Source organism: Zootoca vivipara, chromosome 8, assembly GCF_965207765.1.
Source record: "Zootoca vivipara chromosome 8, rZooViv2.hap1.1, whole genome shotgun sequence".
Classification (NCBI taxonomy): Eukaryota; Metazoa; Chordata; class Lepidosauria; order Squamata; family Lacertidae; genus Zootoca; species Zootoca vivipara.
Window position 1 is genome coordinate 21384145 of NC_142591.1, and position 18989 is coordinate 21403133.

At 41.4% G+C, this 18989-nt stretch overlaps 1 protein-coding gene across 15 annotated transcripts in view; it reads right to left on the reverse strand.

Annotated features, from left to right (window-relative positions):
- Window positions 1-18989, reverse strand: part of PIGN (phosphatidylinositol glycan anchor biosynthesis class N) — a 79747-nt gene that overhangs the window by 32859 nt on the left and 27899 nt on the right. For all 15 annotated transcript variants that reach the window (XR_015951640.1, XR_015951641.1, XM_035124683.3 and 12 more), the window contains 9 exons: window positions 18687-18779; window positions 16958-17013; window positions 13458-13536; window positions 12241-12420; window positions 8962-9101; window positions 7653-7752; window positions 7329-7421; window positions 6070-6161; window positions 4146-4260 (listed from right to left, as the gene is read on the reverse strand). Coding sequence is in view for 13 of the 15 variants with exons in the window: in XM_035124683.3 (XP_034980574.3) it covers window positions 4146-4260; window positions 6070-6161; window positions 7329-7421; window positions 7653-7752; window positions 8962-9101; window positions 12241-12420; window positions 13458-13536; window positions 16958-17013; window positions 18687-18779 (948 nt within the window). In the remaining 2 variants the exon portion in view is untranslated. The remainder of the gene's footprint in view (window positions 1-4145; window positions 4261-6069; window positions 6162-7328; window positions 7422-7652; window positions 7753-8961; window positions 9102-12240; window positions 12421-13457; window positions 13537-16957; window positions 17014-18686; window positions 18780-18989) is intronic.

Genomic DNA, 18989 nt, shown 5'->3' on the forward strand with positions numbered 1-18989 from the left:
TGGGCTCCTTGATCACTGCAGATGGTGACAGCAGTCACGAAATTAAAAGACGCCTGCTTCTTGGGAGAAAAGCAATGACAAACCTAGACAGCATCTTAAAAAGCAGAGACATCACCTTGCCGACAAAGATCCGTATAGTTAAAGCTATGGTTTTCCCAGTAGTGATGTATGGAAGTGAGAGCTGGACCATAAAGAAGGCTGATCGCCGAAGAATTGATGCTTTTGAATTATGTGCTGGAGGAGACTCTTGAGAGTCCCATGGACTGCAAGAAGATCAAACCTATCCATTCTGAAGGAAATCAGCCCTGAGTGCTCACTGGAAGGACAGATCCTGAAGCTGAGGCTCCAATACTTTGGCCACCTCATGAGAAGCGAAGACTCCCTGGAAAAGACCCTGATGTTGGGAAAGATTGAGTTTACAAGGAGAGGGGGACGACAGAGAACGAGATGGTTGGACAGTGTTCTCGAACCTACCAACATGAGTTTGACCAAACTGCGGGAGGCAGTGCAAGACAGGAGTGCCTGGCGTGCTATGGTCCATGGGGTCACGAAGAGTCGGGCACGACTAAACAACAACAATAGGAAGTTATTGACTCCTAATTTACGGCCCTTATTTACTGTAGCCAAATAAAATTCCTCCAAAGGTGGCTTGGTTGGAAAATGATAACAGCAGCAAACACATTTGGATTCTTTGTGGCGTCATTTGAACTGTTTTCATTCCTAGAGGTTTGCTTTGTGGCAAAGCCAGCATGCCAAATCAGTCTGAGCCGACTCAGGACACGGGGAGAAAAAAACAGGAGGGGAAACAAGGATAAAGCGAAGTATTTCAAAGAAAGTAAAAAGGTGACATTCATTACAAGGTTGTGGCAAATTACATGGTTGCAATATCTTTTGCTTTTTATCTTAATCAGTTTAGCTCCTTAATTCTTCCATCAATACCACATTTACAGTGACATCTAGTGGTAATGAAGAACATGCTTTGGGGGGAAACTAAACTCTTGCTGAGAACTACTATGTTTTTAAAAATTATATTATATTTAGTACCTATTAGAGCCAGCTTACAGCACATTTTCTTTTTACATGTACACTGGGTAGCAATAATTAATGTGCAATCCACTGGAACTGGAATATTTTCAACCCTGTGATGAACCACTCTTCAAAATTTTCGAAAAAGAATTCATGAGAAATATGTTGACAGTAGCTCTGATTTATGTATAATCTCTAACTGGAGATACGGTAATTAAATATTTCTAACAGACTACCTTTCCTAAGTGCTTAAGTGCTTCACACATGTTGTCGCAGTAATCTTACAGCATCAGTGTTACTGTAAGCTACGAACATGAGTTTGACCAAACTGTGGGAGGCAGTGCAAGACAGGAGTGCCTGGCGTGCTATGGTCCATGGGGTCACGAAGAGTCGGACACGACTAAATGACTAAACAACAACAACAACAGACTACCTTTCCTAAGTGCTTAAGTGCTTCACACATGTTGTCGCAGTAATCTTACAGCATCAGTGTTACGATATAAGCCAGTCTTCTTATTTTCATATCATAGATGGGTGTGATAAAAGGGGAATGCAGGGAAGTTTAGCTCTGAATTTTTTCTGGAGCAGGTGGGATGACGCTTTCTGCCAGTACACCAAGATAATGGAAGGCCTCGCTTTACTCCAGCAAGTGAATCAAGAAATACTTTTATATCTGCATGTGACAGATTAGCAGAAGTAAATAAATAAAAAAAGGAGAAAATAAGCAAGTAGAGGCTGGGTGCTCCCTTCCTTTTCTTTGATGGGGTTTCTACTTCAAGCTAGCAGTTTAAATATTAATTTTTCTTTGAAGGATGGTTTGCATCTCATCTGGCTGAACTTTTGCTAAAGCTCAGTGTAATTTTAATTGAGCCTGTGCAGTCAGAAACATGCACCGCCGAGTTCAATGGCACTTAATTCCAGGTAAGTGCAGGATGGCAGGCATGCCGATGCTAAGAAATTTGGTGTTTTGCTATTTATTTATCGGATTTCTAGAGCATCCTTCTTCACACAGTGAACTCAGACTAGTTTCCAACATACTGCATTCAGTATAAAGTAATAAAATACAACAGAAAACCAACCATTAAAAAATTACAGCAGCACAGGGGGCGGGGAACCCCTGAAATAACAGTATCAACTAATTTATCCCATCCACACCTTCAGGGAGAGGGAATTTCACAGTAGAGGCACCACAGCAGAAAAGGCCCTCTCTCATATCACTGCAAAGTGGGCTGAGCCTATTGGCAGGATGACAAAAAGAGTGTTCCAGTGTGTAACACTGGGTTGTACACAATTCATAGATCTACAGTGTATAGGGCCTGATTTCTCCTCTATTCCCCAGCGTGCTTGCAAAATTTTATGGGTATTTTCTTTTACGTTTTAGAGGTTGAGCATACTTAAGACATAAGAGGGGAATTCTTTGAGTATACAGTGGTACCTCGGCTTACAGACGCTTCAGGTTACAGGCGCTTCAGGTTACAGACTCCGCTAACCCAGAAATAGTACCTCGGGTTAAGAACATTGCTTCAGGATGAGAACAGAAAACGCGCGGCAGCAGCGGGAGGCCCCATTAGCTAAAGTGGTACTTCAGGTTAAGAACAGTTTCAGGTTAAGAACCGACCTCCAGAACGAATTAAGTTCTTAACCAGAGGTACCACTGTACTAAGAAAAGAACTTTAAAAGAAAGCAGGTATGTGTATATTCTCAAGGAGGAAGTTTCAATGGCATCTCAAGCCTAAGCAAAAACAGTAGGTTTACATCCTGAAATGACCTGGTTTCATAATACACAACAGATACACAGAAAATATACTCTCTATATAATGATGAAGCTCATTTTGACAAAGTGGTTCGGAGCCATAAACCAAGGATGATATTTATCTCTCCCCCCCCCACCGCCCCCAGTGCCAGCCCTGCACAACCATCTTTGTCCTGAATTCTTAGCACGAAGGGGAAATATTTTAAGGTGTGTGTTTTTTTACAAAACAAGAAGACATGAGAAAAATCAGAGAGAGAAAGAGGACTGCATTGGTTTTATTTATGACCTGTGCGAGTAACTTTGAAAAGTTTTGTTTGTGCTTCCCTCCAACAAGCATTTTCGATGCAGCTTTTAAATAAGTAATAGTAACGAAAACCAATCTACCCCCCACCCCAAAATCATGGAACCGTTAGGCTTATTCTGAGCCAATTCGAGTTAGAATGGGGGCACGGCAAGAGGTCCGACTATTCCTCCAACCCCCCAACCCCCGTAAGCTTCAAGATACCTCCCCAATACAAATGCCTAACTCCACCTTCATGAACGCCTTCCAACTGGTGCCGCATCTCCAGAAATTGCAGGAAAAGGAAGAGGAGCACCAGGAAAACTATGTTTCCCAGCGCTTAAGATCCCTGGCTTCCTTCTGCAGCAGCACCAGAACTGTTTTGCTTCTCTGTACAATTGCCCAGGAAAGGGCTGCACATAATAATCATAATAAGACGCTTCCTGGAGTTTTTTTTTAAAAAATATATTTAAAAAGCCAGTTTTACCCACATGGTCACTATGAGCTGAACAGCTGCTCCACACAGTTCTGAAACGTTTTTACAAAACCCCAAAAAGAAAGATGGCAGTCAGCCCCCAGACTATCACAAAAGCACATGCAAGATACTATCGTGAGATACTATGGTTCTTACAGATGTGGACTATTCCACCTATTAATAGCCACACAGAGGGAACAAACCACAACCGCTGACCTAGGGTTAAATGCAAACTGGAGGTCATGGTTTGGGTGTAGCAGAGAAACGGGTAAAAAAAGGTGAATTCATGGTTTATGATGAGGCCGGCTCCCTTCACTCAACAGCAAGTTCACAAAATGAATCAGTTACACAGAGATCATCCATTGTAAAGGTGGAGCATTCTTGCATTTCACAACAGATCAGAGAAACACATTTGGAGTTCTGCTTGCTCCTTGGAGGTGCTGCGTTGTAGCCAATCATTACAAGTGCCTTAAGAAATATTGTATCAGTGGGGAAACTCGTAAAAAGTAAGCTGACCCAGAAGAATACGCAGAACTGGTGTTTTTTTTTATAGTGACTGCATAAATGAAAGTTACACTTCTCAATAATTCATGTTTACAGAAGTCACTGACCTGAAAGAGGTATATTGCGAGTTCTTTACAAGGCATGCATTTCTTTTTGTGCTTCCAGAGGCATGTCAGCAGGTAAGATGAAGTCATCAACAGAATCAGCAACCCTGCTGTGGTTCTGTAAAATATAAGATATTTGTGAGGTTGTGTGATTTTTTTTAAAGCATATATAGCTTTAGGAATAATCTTCATGAAGTTGAAATCATGTTACTGAAGGGCAACTATACAACATCCATAAAACATTAATCTAAGCTTTTGGGAGCTAGGAGGAAGACAGAGTCAAGAAGTTTTGACGATGTCCTCCTTCCCTTTCACAAGACTCTGTTTCACCATAACTTCACAGTTACCCCTATTGTGCCAAAAAATTTAAAAAGCCACTAAGTTGGTAATTTACAGAGGAATAATTACCTCCCAGTAACTAAGCAAGGAAGCTGTATAAACATTGGCTCCTTTCTCAGTGAATGACTGCATCTCCTGACTGGACTCTAGCAGGTCTCAAGTCCACTTGCAGACCCTTCTGTCCCTCCGTTTGCAGAGAAGAGCCTGCAAACCGTGTCACCAATACTGTGACTGCAGGCCTCTAACTTCTGGTCTTCCCCTCTGCTCCCAGGACACCAGAAGGCAGTCCCCAACAATGTTGTTTCAGTGGCTTCCCCTCTTCACAGCAGGGAAGTAGAGAAAGGGGGGGAAAGGTCTCCATTGAACTCATAGCTCTACAAATAGTAAGGGCTATTAGAAATACCTAAACTCTATTCTGAAACAAGACTGAAACCAGGATGGGATTTCCTCCAAGGAGGGATACATTTACAGTGGTGCCTCGCAAGACTAATTTAATTCGTTCCGCGAGTCAATTCGTTTTGAGAAAAATTCGTCTTGTGAATTGCGGTTTCCCATAGGAATGCATTGAAATTTCTTTTTTGCCCATAGGAACACATTAATTAAATTTCAATGCATTCCTATGGGAAACTGTGATTCGCAAGACGATTTTTTTGCAAAACGAATTTGTCTTGCGAGTCACCATCAGATCGCAAGACGCATCCGTCTTGCGAAAAATTCGTCTTGCAGGGCATTCGTCTTGCGAGGTACCACTGTATAGAGAGAAATAGGGCCAGATTTAGGTTTGATGAGACCCTAAGCTACTGAAGGTAATGGGGCCCTTTATATGTCCAGCTGTCCTTTGTCAACATCAAATTGTCGCTTTTTTGTGTGTGTTGAATATATATGCTATATGGTCATTTATGGACCTAATAGGCATCTTGAAGCTACGAACATGAGTTTGACCAAACTGCGGGAGGCAGTGCAAGACAGGAGTGCCTGGCGTGCTATGGTCCATGGGGTCACGAAGAGTCAGACACGACTAAACGACAAAACAACAACAAAGGCATCTAAAGCCATTTGCACATGCAGAATGTAGGTACCCTATATATATAAATGAGCAAACCAGTGATATTTTAGGGAGCAGGCTAGCAGACGGGGCCCATTACTTACATCATAGGAGCCTACACAACACAAAACACTGTTGCTGTATGTAGGTTTTATTTTATTTGTTTTTTATCTTATATTTTGGAAATGTACATCCAGTGTTTTTTCCTTTAAAAATTTTTTGGGGGCCCCAAGAGAGGGGGGCACTAAGCTATAGCTTGTTTAGCTTATATGTAAATCCGGCACTGAAGAGAAACCACTCTAGGATGCCTTTCTCCAGTGAAGAGGAGAGCAGTGCTCCAAAAAATGAAGTTGTCAATAACAAACCTCATTTTAAAAAAACCAAAAAAAACCAACTCCAAGCATTTCCTCCACAATTACCTTATTTAAATCCTGGAATTCAACAATAGCGACAATACGCTTTCCATAACATAATCCCCACCCAATGAAAGCAAAATCTGTGCATGCCAAAGGAGGCTCGGAATAATTTTATTTGTGCTCTTACACTAGAGAGAAATTTGGCTTTCTTCCTACAACAGGCATCAAGGGGAAGACTGCCAGAAGCAAACACGAAAGAATCCAGCTTAGCACGATTGTCTACAGCAATGAAAAGAAACACCAAATAAATGAGTCACGTGTGCAGATAAAACTAATTATGGGAACTGAAATACAAAGTGGAAACACCAGGGTTTAGGTGAGGTCATGTCAAAATTGCCATTTGCAGGTCTCCGAATCCTCAATAAAAATATGCATGCACCAAATGGAACCTTCTGCCTCACACGTCATTTTAAGAGTTATCCTTCGCAAGCTTGAGGCAAAAGGTTGCATTTCGCACTCAAGGCATGTTTGGGCATTGGGCTGAAAGCAGTAGTTGAAAGCAGGGACTGCATGCAAATCTTCCCCCAGTGCCCCAGTGCATGATGGCCCCGCCTGCTCAGTTCCTGGCCTTCCTGGGCTGAGCAGGGTAAGATCTGGAGTGGGCTTCTACTCAAGTTTGCAAGTAGGACCCTCTGCATGACCGGGGAGCCCAATAAGACAGCCCTCCTGTGTTTGTTGGTGACCTCCTCACCTGCTGTGTGCCTGCCACCATCTGCCATGAGTGGGCTGCAGTGGGTGGGCACGCAGCAGAAGAGAAGGGTAGAGGCAGCGGGGAGGGTGGTGGCAGCCTTTTCTGCTTTCTCTAGTGGCAAAATGTCCTGGACCAGCACCACATAAACTACAAGGTAAGTCAGTGCCCTAGGTTTCTATATCTAAGGATTACTAAAACGTAGCATGGTCAAAATGTGAATAAAGCTGCAGTTCATCTTTGAATCGTATGGTTAAGAAGTGTGATAAAAGGCAGAACTAATCACTCTTCAGATAAACAATTGTGGGGTGAAGTGACTTCCCCATTGACCTGCCACACAGTCATAAAATTGCAGAAGCCTTTCAACTCCATTATCAAGAACATATTTAAAGCTCTGTGACATTAAAGCAGAAAGGGACTTAGGAGCCACATGGATTTTATGTAATGACCAGGTGGCTGCTATGAGAATTGTGCACCTTTTAAGAATTGGTGTCTGAATTGGCTTGTTTTTCTCCATACTCATTCTTCCCCCCCCCCCGCCCCTTTTGGATCATGGCTTTTTGATTGCAAGCCTGAGGAAAAGGAGTGCCTTATGTTTTATTGATTTATAAGCCCCCTGGGATGCTTTTCGGCTGAAGAGTGGGGTAAAAATATCTTAAATAAGTAAAAGAATCAGAATCTCTCTGCACATTAAATACCTTTGCTTGGTTCCACTGCTGAGTAACCAATGGCCACATGGAAAAGATAAGCAGGCCAAAACTGAGGGTGGAACGATAGAAAAAGGAGAAAACCTAGATTTAGAAATGGAGGTAGGGGAGAGAAAATGTTAGCAAGACTGACATTCTCCTCAAACAAAGAATATACCAAATAATATCTTCATAGCTAAGTTTTAATTTCTCAAAACATTTTCTGTATTCATCCTTTTCATTATAGTTTAAATGTGTTTGTTTTTTTAAAAAAAGGTTTCCAATAAAGTAATGGAAACTAATTAATGAAAATCAATAATTAGGTGTATCACTTACTAATATTTCAATTCCCAGGATGCAAACGAGTAAGAATCCAGCAAGCTGAGCTGGCTGAAAGTTCACGAGAGATGTGACCAATCTCTGAATAACTGGGTATCTGTATGAAAAGATTACATTAGGCAATTATTATTTTTTATCAGATCCGAAAAGTACATAAACATTGTCACCTGACAAGAACCCTCAATGGCTATGAACTGGAAACAGCAGTTTCCAGTGCAGCATGAAACAAGAGAATAACTATTTACCGACATGACTTGAAGTATCTACTTTGGGCCAGTTCAAATTTTGTGTGGCACAAGTTTCTGCTTCGTATACATCAGTGTACAAGGCAGTGAACTTAGAAAGACTAAAGACATCATATGCAGCCTGGATCAGATGGATGCTTTCAGTAGCCAGAGAGCAGAATTAAATTCTGCAGACTTTCCTATCCCTCACTCAGAGTCCAGACACACCACTTCTTCATCCTCTCCCGCTACGCATAGTTCAAATGCCCAATTTGCCCTTTCCTTCAACTATTCCATGAAGACGGAATACCAAATGAAACGAAACAATCACTGTTAGCACTTCTGGCAACGAACTGCTACTCTGTCTGCAATCAATACCTATTGTACTAACCTACAGAATGTGGTTCACTGCACAGCAGGAGCCACATGCAAAAAAACCCAACCAAAAATAATAATGCCAATCAAATTTTATTGTGTGGTGGGTGGGTGTCCGCATACATAGGGTCTACAGAACAATTTACCCAACAACAACAAAAGAGCATAAATCAGATAATTTGCTGTTCAGAAAGTAGGGGGTCATGTTATTCAACTACCTTTCTGCCATATTAAAAGCACTTGCTCATCAGTAGCACAATCATGCTTTTTTATTTTTGTGTGAATGGCGCATGAATATTGCAAGGTTTTAACTTTCCCTGTGCAGGTTTTCTAGCTGTGAGTGAGGGAATATGAACTTGCTAGTGTGCATTAACTTGAAGTGACTGAAAGCATCAATGAATGTAGAATTTGGGTGGGTACCGTATGATTGAAAGTTGTATCACATGAGTTCTGATGTTTTATCTCTGTGTGTTTTTGCTTTATGTGCTATATTATTTAATCTTGTTGTTTGATTGCCTTGGTAAACCATTTTGCAATATTTCTTAGGAGCAGAATTATACTTGAAATAAACAATAGATACCAGGCCACTTTAGAAGGTATTACCCATCAGTTCCAAAGCTTTCTTTGCCTTTTTGCTTACTCTTGATCAACTTCAAATGCAGCCATACAGATTCCCTACCTCCCACCCCTCCTTCTTCAAAACTCACTCTTTCAAAACTGTGTACCATATCGGGACTGGTAACAGACAATATATGTAATAAGTCCAAGGCAAGCTTTGAATGAGCAGGAAAATGGCAATTAATACTCCGACAGCGAGAAACGTATACTGGAAAAGACAACTGGCTCCCTGAAAATCAAACAAATACTTGTAAATCTTACTTTAACATTGCAAATATTTTATTTTAATGTTTCAGATTAAACTACTGCAAAATGTTTGCCAGCTTTTGCAATGCAAGGTGGACAAAGCAAAATTCCAACAAGCTGTTGACAAGCGGATTAGTTCACAGAAAGCACAAATCAAAAACTTCTTAGGATGGAACTAGATACTATCATAGAGGGGGGAGTCATGTTGAATTAGCCAACTCCTTAACACATAATGAAATGCCATTGTGTCCCAACGTCTCCAAGCCACGCATTTCCCTGTCTTCCCTCCCTACAGAATCAGGGAAAAACAGTAGCCACGTTCAGTTGTAAACTCTTGCCTCAAAGCATAGTGAGGGAAATTATTCTGTGAACGCACTGTACATTTGTGTACACAGCTCAAGCACCCTGTGCTTTGCTCCTGGCCTTCCTAGAGCAGAAAAACAAACCTCGGCTTCCTGCTCAAGGTTTGTTGAGAAGAAGCAGACCACAGGTTTTGGTTCAGATGTAATTGCAGGCCACAACTTGTGGTTTTGTTTCGCTGCTCAAGGAAGGCAGGAGCCAAGCGAGGAGGGCTTACACTGCATGTATCAGCACACAGCTTGCTCACAGGCTAATCTGCCTAGCTATGCTTTCCAATCAGTGTTACAATCCAACATTGCCACTATGATAACAAAGGGACACTGCCAAGGAGGAGGCAAACTCTATATAAAGTTGCCATTTTCAGAAGCGTTCTTGTCTTGCAATGTCTACTTTCATCTTTCGGGCTGTAATGTGTATATGGAGTTCTGCTATCTGAAAGGCCTACCCTGATCGTTTCTGTAGAAGAAGCATGCATCTATCTGACATATACACTTTCCTCGACAAAATTCATGGGACAGACCAAATATACAGCTTTGCAGGATCATGATCAGAGAGAGGGAGTGGGGGGGGAGAGAATTACTTCCCTTTGAACAAATTAATTTTAAGAAGTTTTTCTGGCAGTGCACTTGCAAATCAAAACTTTCCACGAATCACAAAAAATAGCACCTGTGCAAATAACTGTAAGGAAACGTAAGTTTCTAAAAACATTTTTTTCCCAACAAGGATTTATATCACTGAAGATTCAAATCTGCCTAAATGAGAATACAGTCGTACCTTTGACTTCCAAGTCAATGGAATGCGTTCCGGAAGTCCGTTCGACGCCCAAAACATTCAAAAATCAAATCACAGCTTCTGATTGGCTGCAGGAAGCTCCTACAGCCAATCAGAAGCCGTGGAAGCCCCGTCTGGCATTTGGGTTCCAAAAGAACGTTCGCAAACTGGAACAATCATTTCTGGGTTTGCGGCATTCGGGAGCCAAAACATCCAAGTTCCAGGGCGTTTGACAACCAAGGTACGACTGTATATACCAATAATATGGGGATTTCTTATGCTGTTTTGAAAAACAATGCTAGGCAGATACAAACAGGCACAATATGTATGAGGAAAGAGCACAGAAAAATCCAACATCTACCTTTTACTATTTCTAATGTTATCCTAGGCAATTTCCTATATATGCACATATTATCCCCTGCTGAACAATGCAGATTTTTAAAAAAATAGACACTTGTTTGTGAAATTGCACCCATATTCATCCAGAAATATAAACCCTACCAGGATTCATCTGTGGGGAAATGAAGGCATACACATGTTCTAAGGAATCAGTGTAGCTTGGTGGTTAGAGTGTCAGACCAAGACTGGGGAGACCACAGTTCGAATCTCCCACTCATTCCATAAAGTGCACAAAGTGATCTTTGGCCAATGACCACATCTTAGCCTAATCTACCTCACAGGGCTGTTGTGAGGATAAAAACAGGGAAGCCACATATGCTACCTCGAGTTCTTTGAAAGAAAGGTCGGATATAATTATAAGTAGTGAGAAGTGGTATGGCACCTTTTTTTAAAAAAAAATATCCAATTTGCTCTTGTGAGCTCCAAGAGATACAAACCCCATTGTTTAAAAAGCAATTCGAACATTTTGAATAATTTACTCTCAGATGCTTAAAAATATTTAGAGATGTAATATGTAATACTCTCAAACACCTCCGGAAATTCAGAGCTCTGAAATTACATCTTTAAATATTCTTCAGAATCGTACGGGGAGAGGATATTTGAGACTAAACACAAGGTATGAAACATTTTGTCTCTAAGTATTCTTTGAATTATTTAGAATAACTAATCAGCCCAGCTTATCTCATCTTACACTGTACTTTACAAAAGGCCAAGACTCTGCTCACATGAATTTATTGGGGAATGCTAAGAAAACAGAGATCTTCGTTCGTGTCAGCAAACAAAGCAAATCCTTTCATAATGAAAGGTTTTCAGAGGTTTCATTTTTCCACAGCAGAATGTCTTTGCTCTCAGTTCATCTTTTCAACTGTGCCTAGTTGTTTGAGCACTTGTCAGAGAAAACCTTTTTTTCTTCTTATTTAATAGATGCATGAGATACCAGGAAAGGTGTCACAGGATTATTTTTGTGTCAGATGTATGAGAAAGAGGTAGCCCCTTCTCCTTAACCTTGGTTTAACATTTACTGCAGATGAATAAATGCTGCAAAAAACACTGGTTGATACAGCATTGTTTTTAAGATTTTTCCCCCTTGGCACTTGTTAACCACTCTCAGCTCTACTTGGGTTAAAGTGCAAGATATAAATGTAATAAATAACTATACCTGTAGGCCTGCCAAGCCAGACAGAAAATGCCCTAAATGGCCTTGGCCCTGTATACTTGAAGAAGTGTCTCCAACCCCATCGTTCAGCCTGGACATTGAGGTCCAGCTCCGAGGACCTTCTGGCGGTTCACTCCCTGTGAGAAGTTAGGTTACAGGGAACCAGGCAGAGGGCCATCTTGGTAGTGGCGCCCGCCCTGTGGAACACCCTCCTTTCAGATGTCAAAGAAATAAACAACTATCTGACTTTTAGAAGCCCTGTTTTGGGAAGTTCTTAATGTTTGATGTTTTATTGTGCTTCTAATATCCTGTTGGAAGCCGCCCAGAGTGGCTGGGGAGGGCCGGCCAGATGGGCGGGGTATAAGCAATAAATAAATAATAATTATTATTTTTATTATTCAGGCAGAGACCTCAGAAGTGGCAGAGCTGAACTTACCTCTTTATTGGCGATACTCCTCGTCAGGTCAGTATGCATCTTTGTAATAATCAAAATGACATAAAGTGTCCAGCCGACAAAACCCATGGTGACACTGAAGCCTAGGAAAAACCTGTCGTACGTATGATAATATGAGAGTCCTTCCAAAGCAAGGCGAATCAGCTTGCTGCAAAGAGAAACCTAAGGAAAGGAAACAACCATTATAACCCTATTGCTCTCAAGACTGACTTGCATCTGGGCTCGAATCCAGCTTTCATAGACAAACTCAACTACCAGTGATGAAACTTAGAAATGAATTGAAGAATAAAATGTAAACATCAAATGTAAAAGATAAAGGACCCCTGGACAGTTAAGTTCAGTCAAAGGCAACTATGGGGTTGCAGCGCTCATCTCATTTCATGCCAAGGGAGCTGGCGTTTGTCCACAGACAGTTTTCCGGGTCATGTGGCCAGCAGGACTAAACCACTTCTGGTGCAACAGAACACCATGACGGAAACCAGAGTGCACAGAAACAGCATTTACCTTCCCATTGCAGCAGTACCTATTTATCTACTTGCACTGGTATGCTTTTGAACTGCTAGGTTGGCAGGAGCTGGGACAGAATAATGGGAGCTCATTCCGTTGCGGGGATTCGAACCGCTGACCTTCTGATTGGCAACCCCAAGAGGCTTGGTGGTTTAGACCACAGTGCCACCCGTGTCCCTGTTACATCAAATGCAAACATTCTACCACTAGATAGCAATAGGGGAGGGAGGGAGGTCCAGATAAGGCAGGGAGGGGGAGCCTCAGGCCCCATGGGCCAAATCTGACCCTCTAGTCTAGACATCTCTATCTGGCCCTTGGGACTCTCCAAAGTGCACAACTTCCCCCCAGCCACACCCCTTCTCCCCTCACCAGCCCTGCTTTGGACCCCACTTGACTGTTTTTGCCTGGCTGGAATGTGTCCTTGGACTCCAATGGTGCTTCTTGCTTGTATGGATGGAAAATATAGCAGGACATGTGAAGAAACTGGCCTATTGTATTAAAAAAAGGTTTCTAAAAAGGGGCCACTCTTGCACCTGTCGCTGCCTCGCCACCAGCAACTTGCCCTCAGAAGGTTACTCAGAGGGAAATGCGGCCCTCAGTTTGAAAATTGTTTCCCCATCTCTTTAACACTTCACTTAAATACCACACAGAAGACTAAGGGAATATGGAAGGGACTGTTTCTGTTCACTTACCGCTTCCTCGTATTTCTCTTGATGGATAGAAGTCCTTGCTTTTCTAAGAATGTCAATCTGTTCCGATTCAGAGAGAGATCTATGCACAAGATAGAGGAATTTTATTTTGTTTCAGTTTCACTTCTATTTCTCTTTTGAGGATGGAAGAATAAGAGTGGGCAAACTTCTTGCAATATAGTATTCTACGGTATCTGTTTTGCTCTATAAAAGCTGTGGTTGTTACTTTTTAAAAAACAACAACAATGCCCTCATCGATGGCCATCTTGCTTAAAAGCATGTCTACAAGGGACCATTGGAAACTTTATTTTTAGAAAAAATTGCTGTATTTCCCCTGGAAAGTTTTTAGGTTACGAAGATGAGCCACAGAACGCAAGGAGATTTATTGCGTCTGGAGAAAACCATGGAACCTGAGGGGATCCGTTAAAGAGAGCAGCAAGTTATGCAATGTAAAGGATATATTAGATAGGGTATTAGAGAACAACAGCTTCTTCTTTTTATTCAGGTTGGCTGGGGGAGGAAATCTTAATAATTGCCAAACTTCTGAATCACTATGTGTATGCAACAAGTATGAAAATCTGGGAAATTTGAATGGATGCTCACTGCATCTTACAGATCACTGCACCGATGTAATACCGAGCAGGCCCAAGAGGCTTGGGATTATAACCTCAAAAACTATAGAGGCTTATCGTCAACAATGGGGGAGGGTGGGGGGGAATCTGCTTTGTTACAAGAATATAAACAACATCGTTCCTGTGTAAGGACAATTAATTATGTAACTAAACATCAGCGCTAATTGTGCAAAGGCTTGTAAATTGTCCCTTAGGAGATGTTAGTAACTCTCACTGGGAATATACATGACAAAATTAATATTTCCACCACATCATTCATGTCTCCCAATAAAGAAAAGAGAAATTGACAGTTCAGACACCAAGTCTGTGATGAAAATGAAGAACCATGACAGTTTCAAGAGTTCAGTCTGGCTATTGATCCCTGGCTCTTTTGAAAGAGGCCATCTCTGCCGATATGTACTCTGCCGATATGTACTCTGCCGATATGTAGGGTGTACCTGTAGGGTGGGGTGTCACTAAACCTTATAAAACAAGTAAAAACAAACCAACCCAACAATTTGAAAGTGGGAAATCTGTGCTTAGCACATATTACCAAACACATGAATTTGTTTCTACACCCTTATTTAAAACACAAACATTAAAAGAATAATAATAAACATTAAAATAATAATAAGTTTCTCAATGGGCATAAACTGGTGAGATGAAATGCCTAAGCAGTTCACGACAACAAAGCAGATTATTTTTTTAAAAGGCTGGGAACAGGGAAAGCACTCTTGCACACATGTATTTTGCATGTAAATAAATTAAAGAGCCAGGGTCAATTAAAGGCCGGAGGGAGGGGAAAATGTGATCTACAGCAACTCCTCTGGCCAACATTGCAGCAGAGTCAGAAGAATTCAGCAGGAACTAGAAATAGCAACTTTAGCCTCAAGGTCTGAAAGATGTGATGCAAGACACTTTCCAGTGAACCAGGCTTAATGGGGGAAAGCAGGAGAAGATTGCCACAAATAATAATTTAAAGTAAACTCTCCATGTTGCAAAGGCTAAGCATGCATAAAAATAAAAAAAAGGAACTCACTAGCTGTTCCAGTGAAAAACAGGTACACATGTGTACAGTGTTTTTTTTAGTTTGTTGCTGGTTTTAATCTTTTGAATGTTTTAAATAGATATTATAATTGTTCTTGCCAATAATACTTTTGTTTTTTGGGTTTTTTTGTAAACCGCTTTGAGGGTTGTTGTTGTTTTAAAAATAAAATGGTGTTTACATTTTATGAAATAAAATGAATAAATAAAAAAAACAAGCTGTTTAAGGCTTATGCAAAATTAAAGGACAGATAGAAAATAAAGGCTTTTAGCATATTTACTAAGAACATAGTCTAGAGGAATGCATTGGTTAAGAGACAGAGAGTTGAACCCGGGAAGCTCCCAAATTCAGTCCCTATCTTGGAGAAGAAGAGCTCACTAGATGATGATGGCCTGAGGCAAGCCGTTCACTACAAACTTTCAGCCTGGCTCCACTGAAACACGGGGATAAAAATATTGATCTACCTTACAAGGTTATTGTAATGCATGCGTAGCACTCTTGTGATGTAAGCATTGCATGCAATAACGGTAAGAAAAATATCTCGGTCACTGCTTTCATCCTAATAGTGGTCTGCAGGCTACTTGTTCATCTCTTTGAGACCAGAGGGACTTTGGGGGAGAGGATCAAGCATATAACACATTAAGTAAACAAAGATCCTAGGCTAGGATGATCCTCAGGGTTCCTTCCAACTCTAGGATTCTATGAATGTGAATTCTATGACAGCTTCGCTTCCTCTACCAGGAATGTATCCAAGAATGTATGTGGGTGGGACTATTTGTACATTTTAGCTTGTTTTCCCTCCTCTTTGATAAAATTCAGAGAGATACTCAAAAGTGCTAACTGTAGGGAATCTGTTCACTACAAAGGAAAACTTATTTCTTCTCCGCAAAAAGTCCTGTGGACCATAGTTCTCGGAGGGAGTTAAAGGAACTTTTATGAGAATTCTTAGCACTCATTCTGAGTTGTAATTCCGGTCATTCTTTAATTTTAGAATATGCTTTACAATAGATATGGCCATACGTTCTAAGAAGCTCACTCAGCAACTGAGGTCTGGCCAACAGACACTGCTGCCCGTTATGTGTCTTTGCAGTATATTAGGACAGTAAACAACGAAGAGTCATTTGCTGCCACAGCTTTTCTTCTTTCTGAACAGCGCTTCGTTAAATGTTCAGAGAGGTTCGCAAAACCCCTCTTCTTCCAACAGGGATCTGGTAGCACAGAGTCATTCCTGTGGTTCTTTTAATTTAGATTGGTTTTAATTGATGGCGTCTGTACTATGATCTTATGGTCTTATTGGCTGGTGTTGCAAGCTACTTGGAAAAAGCAGTATTAAATTGTTTGTTTTAAATAGGAAGATGTCAGCTACACAGCCCCCTCCTAATTTATCTCCCAGCTCTAGACGGGGATAGAGACAGGAGCAGTGAGTATTACGCTTGCTCAGTTTTTCCCTTTCTGAGTATCACAGTCTGCTTCCTCAAGCCATCCTCCTGAGCCAACAACTTGGGTCTATCTTCTCCTACTCTCCATGGCAATTGAAAATAAAATCAGGAGTAAACTGGGGTAAGCCTGCAGCTGGCACTGATATTCATGACCTCCTCTAAATATTTATCCTCACAACACTCCACCATGTCATAATTATTTCCATCATATTGGGCCCACCTAGCTCGGCTTTTAAGTGTTTGCATCTTCTCAATCCAAGCACTGATCCCACGCAGCCGTAACTGCTCAGAAAATATCCCTATCAGTCCAGTTATTCCTTTATCATATGTACCTGACAGAAAAGCAAATAGATTTTTTTTAAAAAAAATGTCTTTAAGGAAACACAGTAACACTTAGGACACCCTTACTTGAATGGTGAAAACAGGAATGAGAGTGTGCTTTTCTTCTTCTGCGCCATCTTAATCTGAGAAAGAACGATAGGTTTAAACAAAAAGCAGTGCATACTGTTAGGGAAATGAATTAAGAAAAATATGGAGACACATGCCAACCTTCTGCATCTACCATACTCAGGATATATATATGTTAAAAATGCAGTCTAAGCATGTTTCTCAGATGCAAGCCTCAGTGTTCAGTGAGGCTTACTCCCAGGCCCTAAACACAGCCAGTGGGGGAGAAGGGTTGATATATATGGTTTGAGAAGGGAGGAGATAGGAGAGGCACACTGAACATTACTGCAGGGTCCTTTGAGTGGACCACTACAAGTGTCTTAAGAGATCAACTAAGGTTATGCCTACACCAGCTTTCTTTCCCATAATGGATAAACCCAAATTTAATTTGCTCTGATGGTGTCCTAGAAACGCCACATTATACCTGGTTCTGACTCCTTGAGTGAAGACATCTAGGAGCAATATAGTCCAAAAATTTACCCAAAGAGAGGCATAAGAACCAGGAGCAGCAACTTATAGCTTCCCTTCACTATAGTATCTAGGAGCAGACTATTCTTGGGGGACCCACTCTCATCCAGATACACACACACACACACACACACACACACACACACACAGAGTCGTGCCTTGCGATCAAAACCCGGAAGTGAGTGTTCAGGTTTTCGAACGTTCTTTTGGAAGCCGAACATCTGACGGGGCTTCCGCAGCTTCCGATTTGCTGCAGGAGCTTCCTGCAGCCAATCAGAAGCTACGCTTTGGTTTCCAAACGCTTCGGAAATCTACAGACGCTGGTGGACTTGCAACTCCCATCAGCCCTAGTCAGCATGACCAACAGCCAAGGGTGATAGAAGTTGAAATCCAAGAGGCAAACAAGGAAGGTGCACAACATGAGCCAGGTTCAGGAGGAGTTTCAAAATCTAGGCACATTTTGTAAGAAGGCCCCCTCCTTTGTTGCAGTGAAACATATTTCAGACACATAAGAGGTCCTTTTTTAATGACCTTAAAGAGCAGGCAGGCACCTATGGGAGCTAGTCTCTTGGTCTGAAACAGATGAATGGCTCGAGCTTGGATGGGAACTTTTGGGTTTTCTGCCTTCTTTGGCATGTACCAGAAGCTACATGAACAGATTGTAACGGGAATGTTCCAAACCCGGCTGAAGAGGAAATGCAAACCCCGACTCTGCAAATGCTGGCGATTCAAGTCCCAGTTGCTTGAATAGGACCCGTGCCAGCAGAACACTTTGAGGATTGCCAGCAATAGTCATTAGTGAGATTGGAATTCAATTCCAGGACCCATCTGACCCCGCTGGTAGAATGCATTGCTTTCAGTGGCAACAATTAACACTGGCAAGCCAGAGTTTGTCCCTTAAACTCCTCATCCTAATACAGTATTATACACGATACCACAAGTATCGTGAAATATTTCCATTTCTGCTTAAGTCAATGAAAAGTATCAAGCTGTTACAATAAAAAACAGAGGCAGGGATATAAACTAAAATTACTTGATGCTGCTGCTTCTTATTTATAAATTCAACATCTTAGAATAATTCTTTTATCATTTTAAGTTGCAGTCCTAAGTACTGTATTTAAATGCTCTTTGTCTCCACTGTAATAGCTTTTATAAGTTATTTTTCCACTGCATGTATTTAGACAGACGTGTAATGTTTGCGTTTGAGCAATATTTCATTTACCTTAAATTGTTCAAGAATCTGAGCAGCATTCGTAAACATACTCTCTGCTTTAAAATGAGCAGTGTTGTTCAGGTACTCCAGAGGTAGACTCCCCTGAAAAACACACCAAAACCCATGTTTTATGGACACATCACGGATAGCTCAGATGGTTAAGAGCAGGAATCCCCCAAACTGCGTCCCTCCAGATGTTTTGGCCTACAACTCCCATGATCCCTAGCTAACAGGAACAGTGGTCGGGGAAGATGGGAATTGTAGTCCAAAACATCTGGAGGACCGAAGTCTGGGGATGCCTGGTTAAGAGTA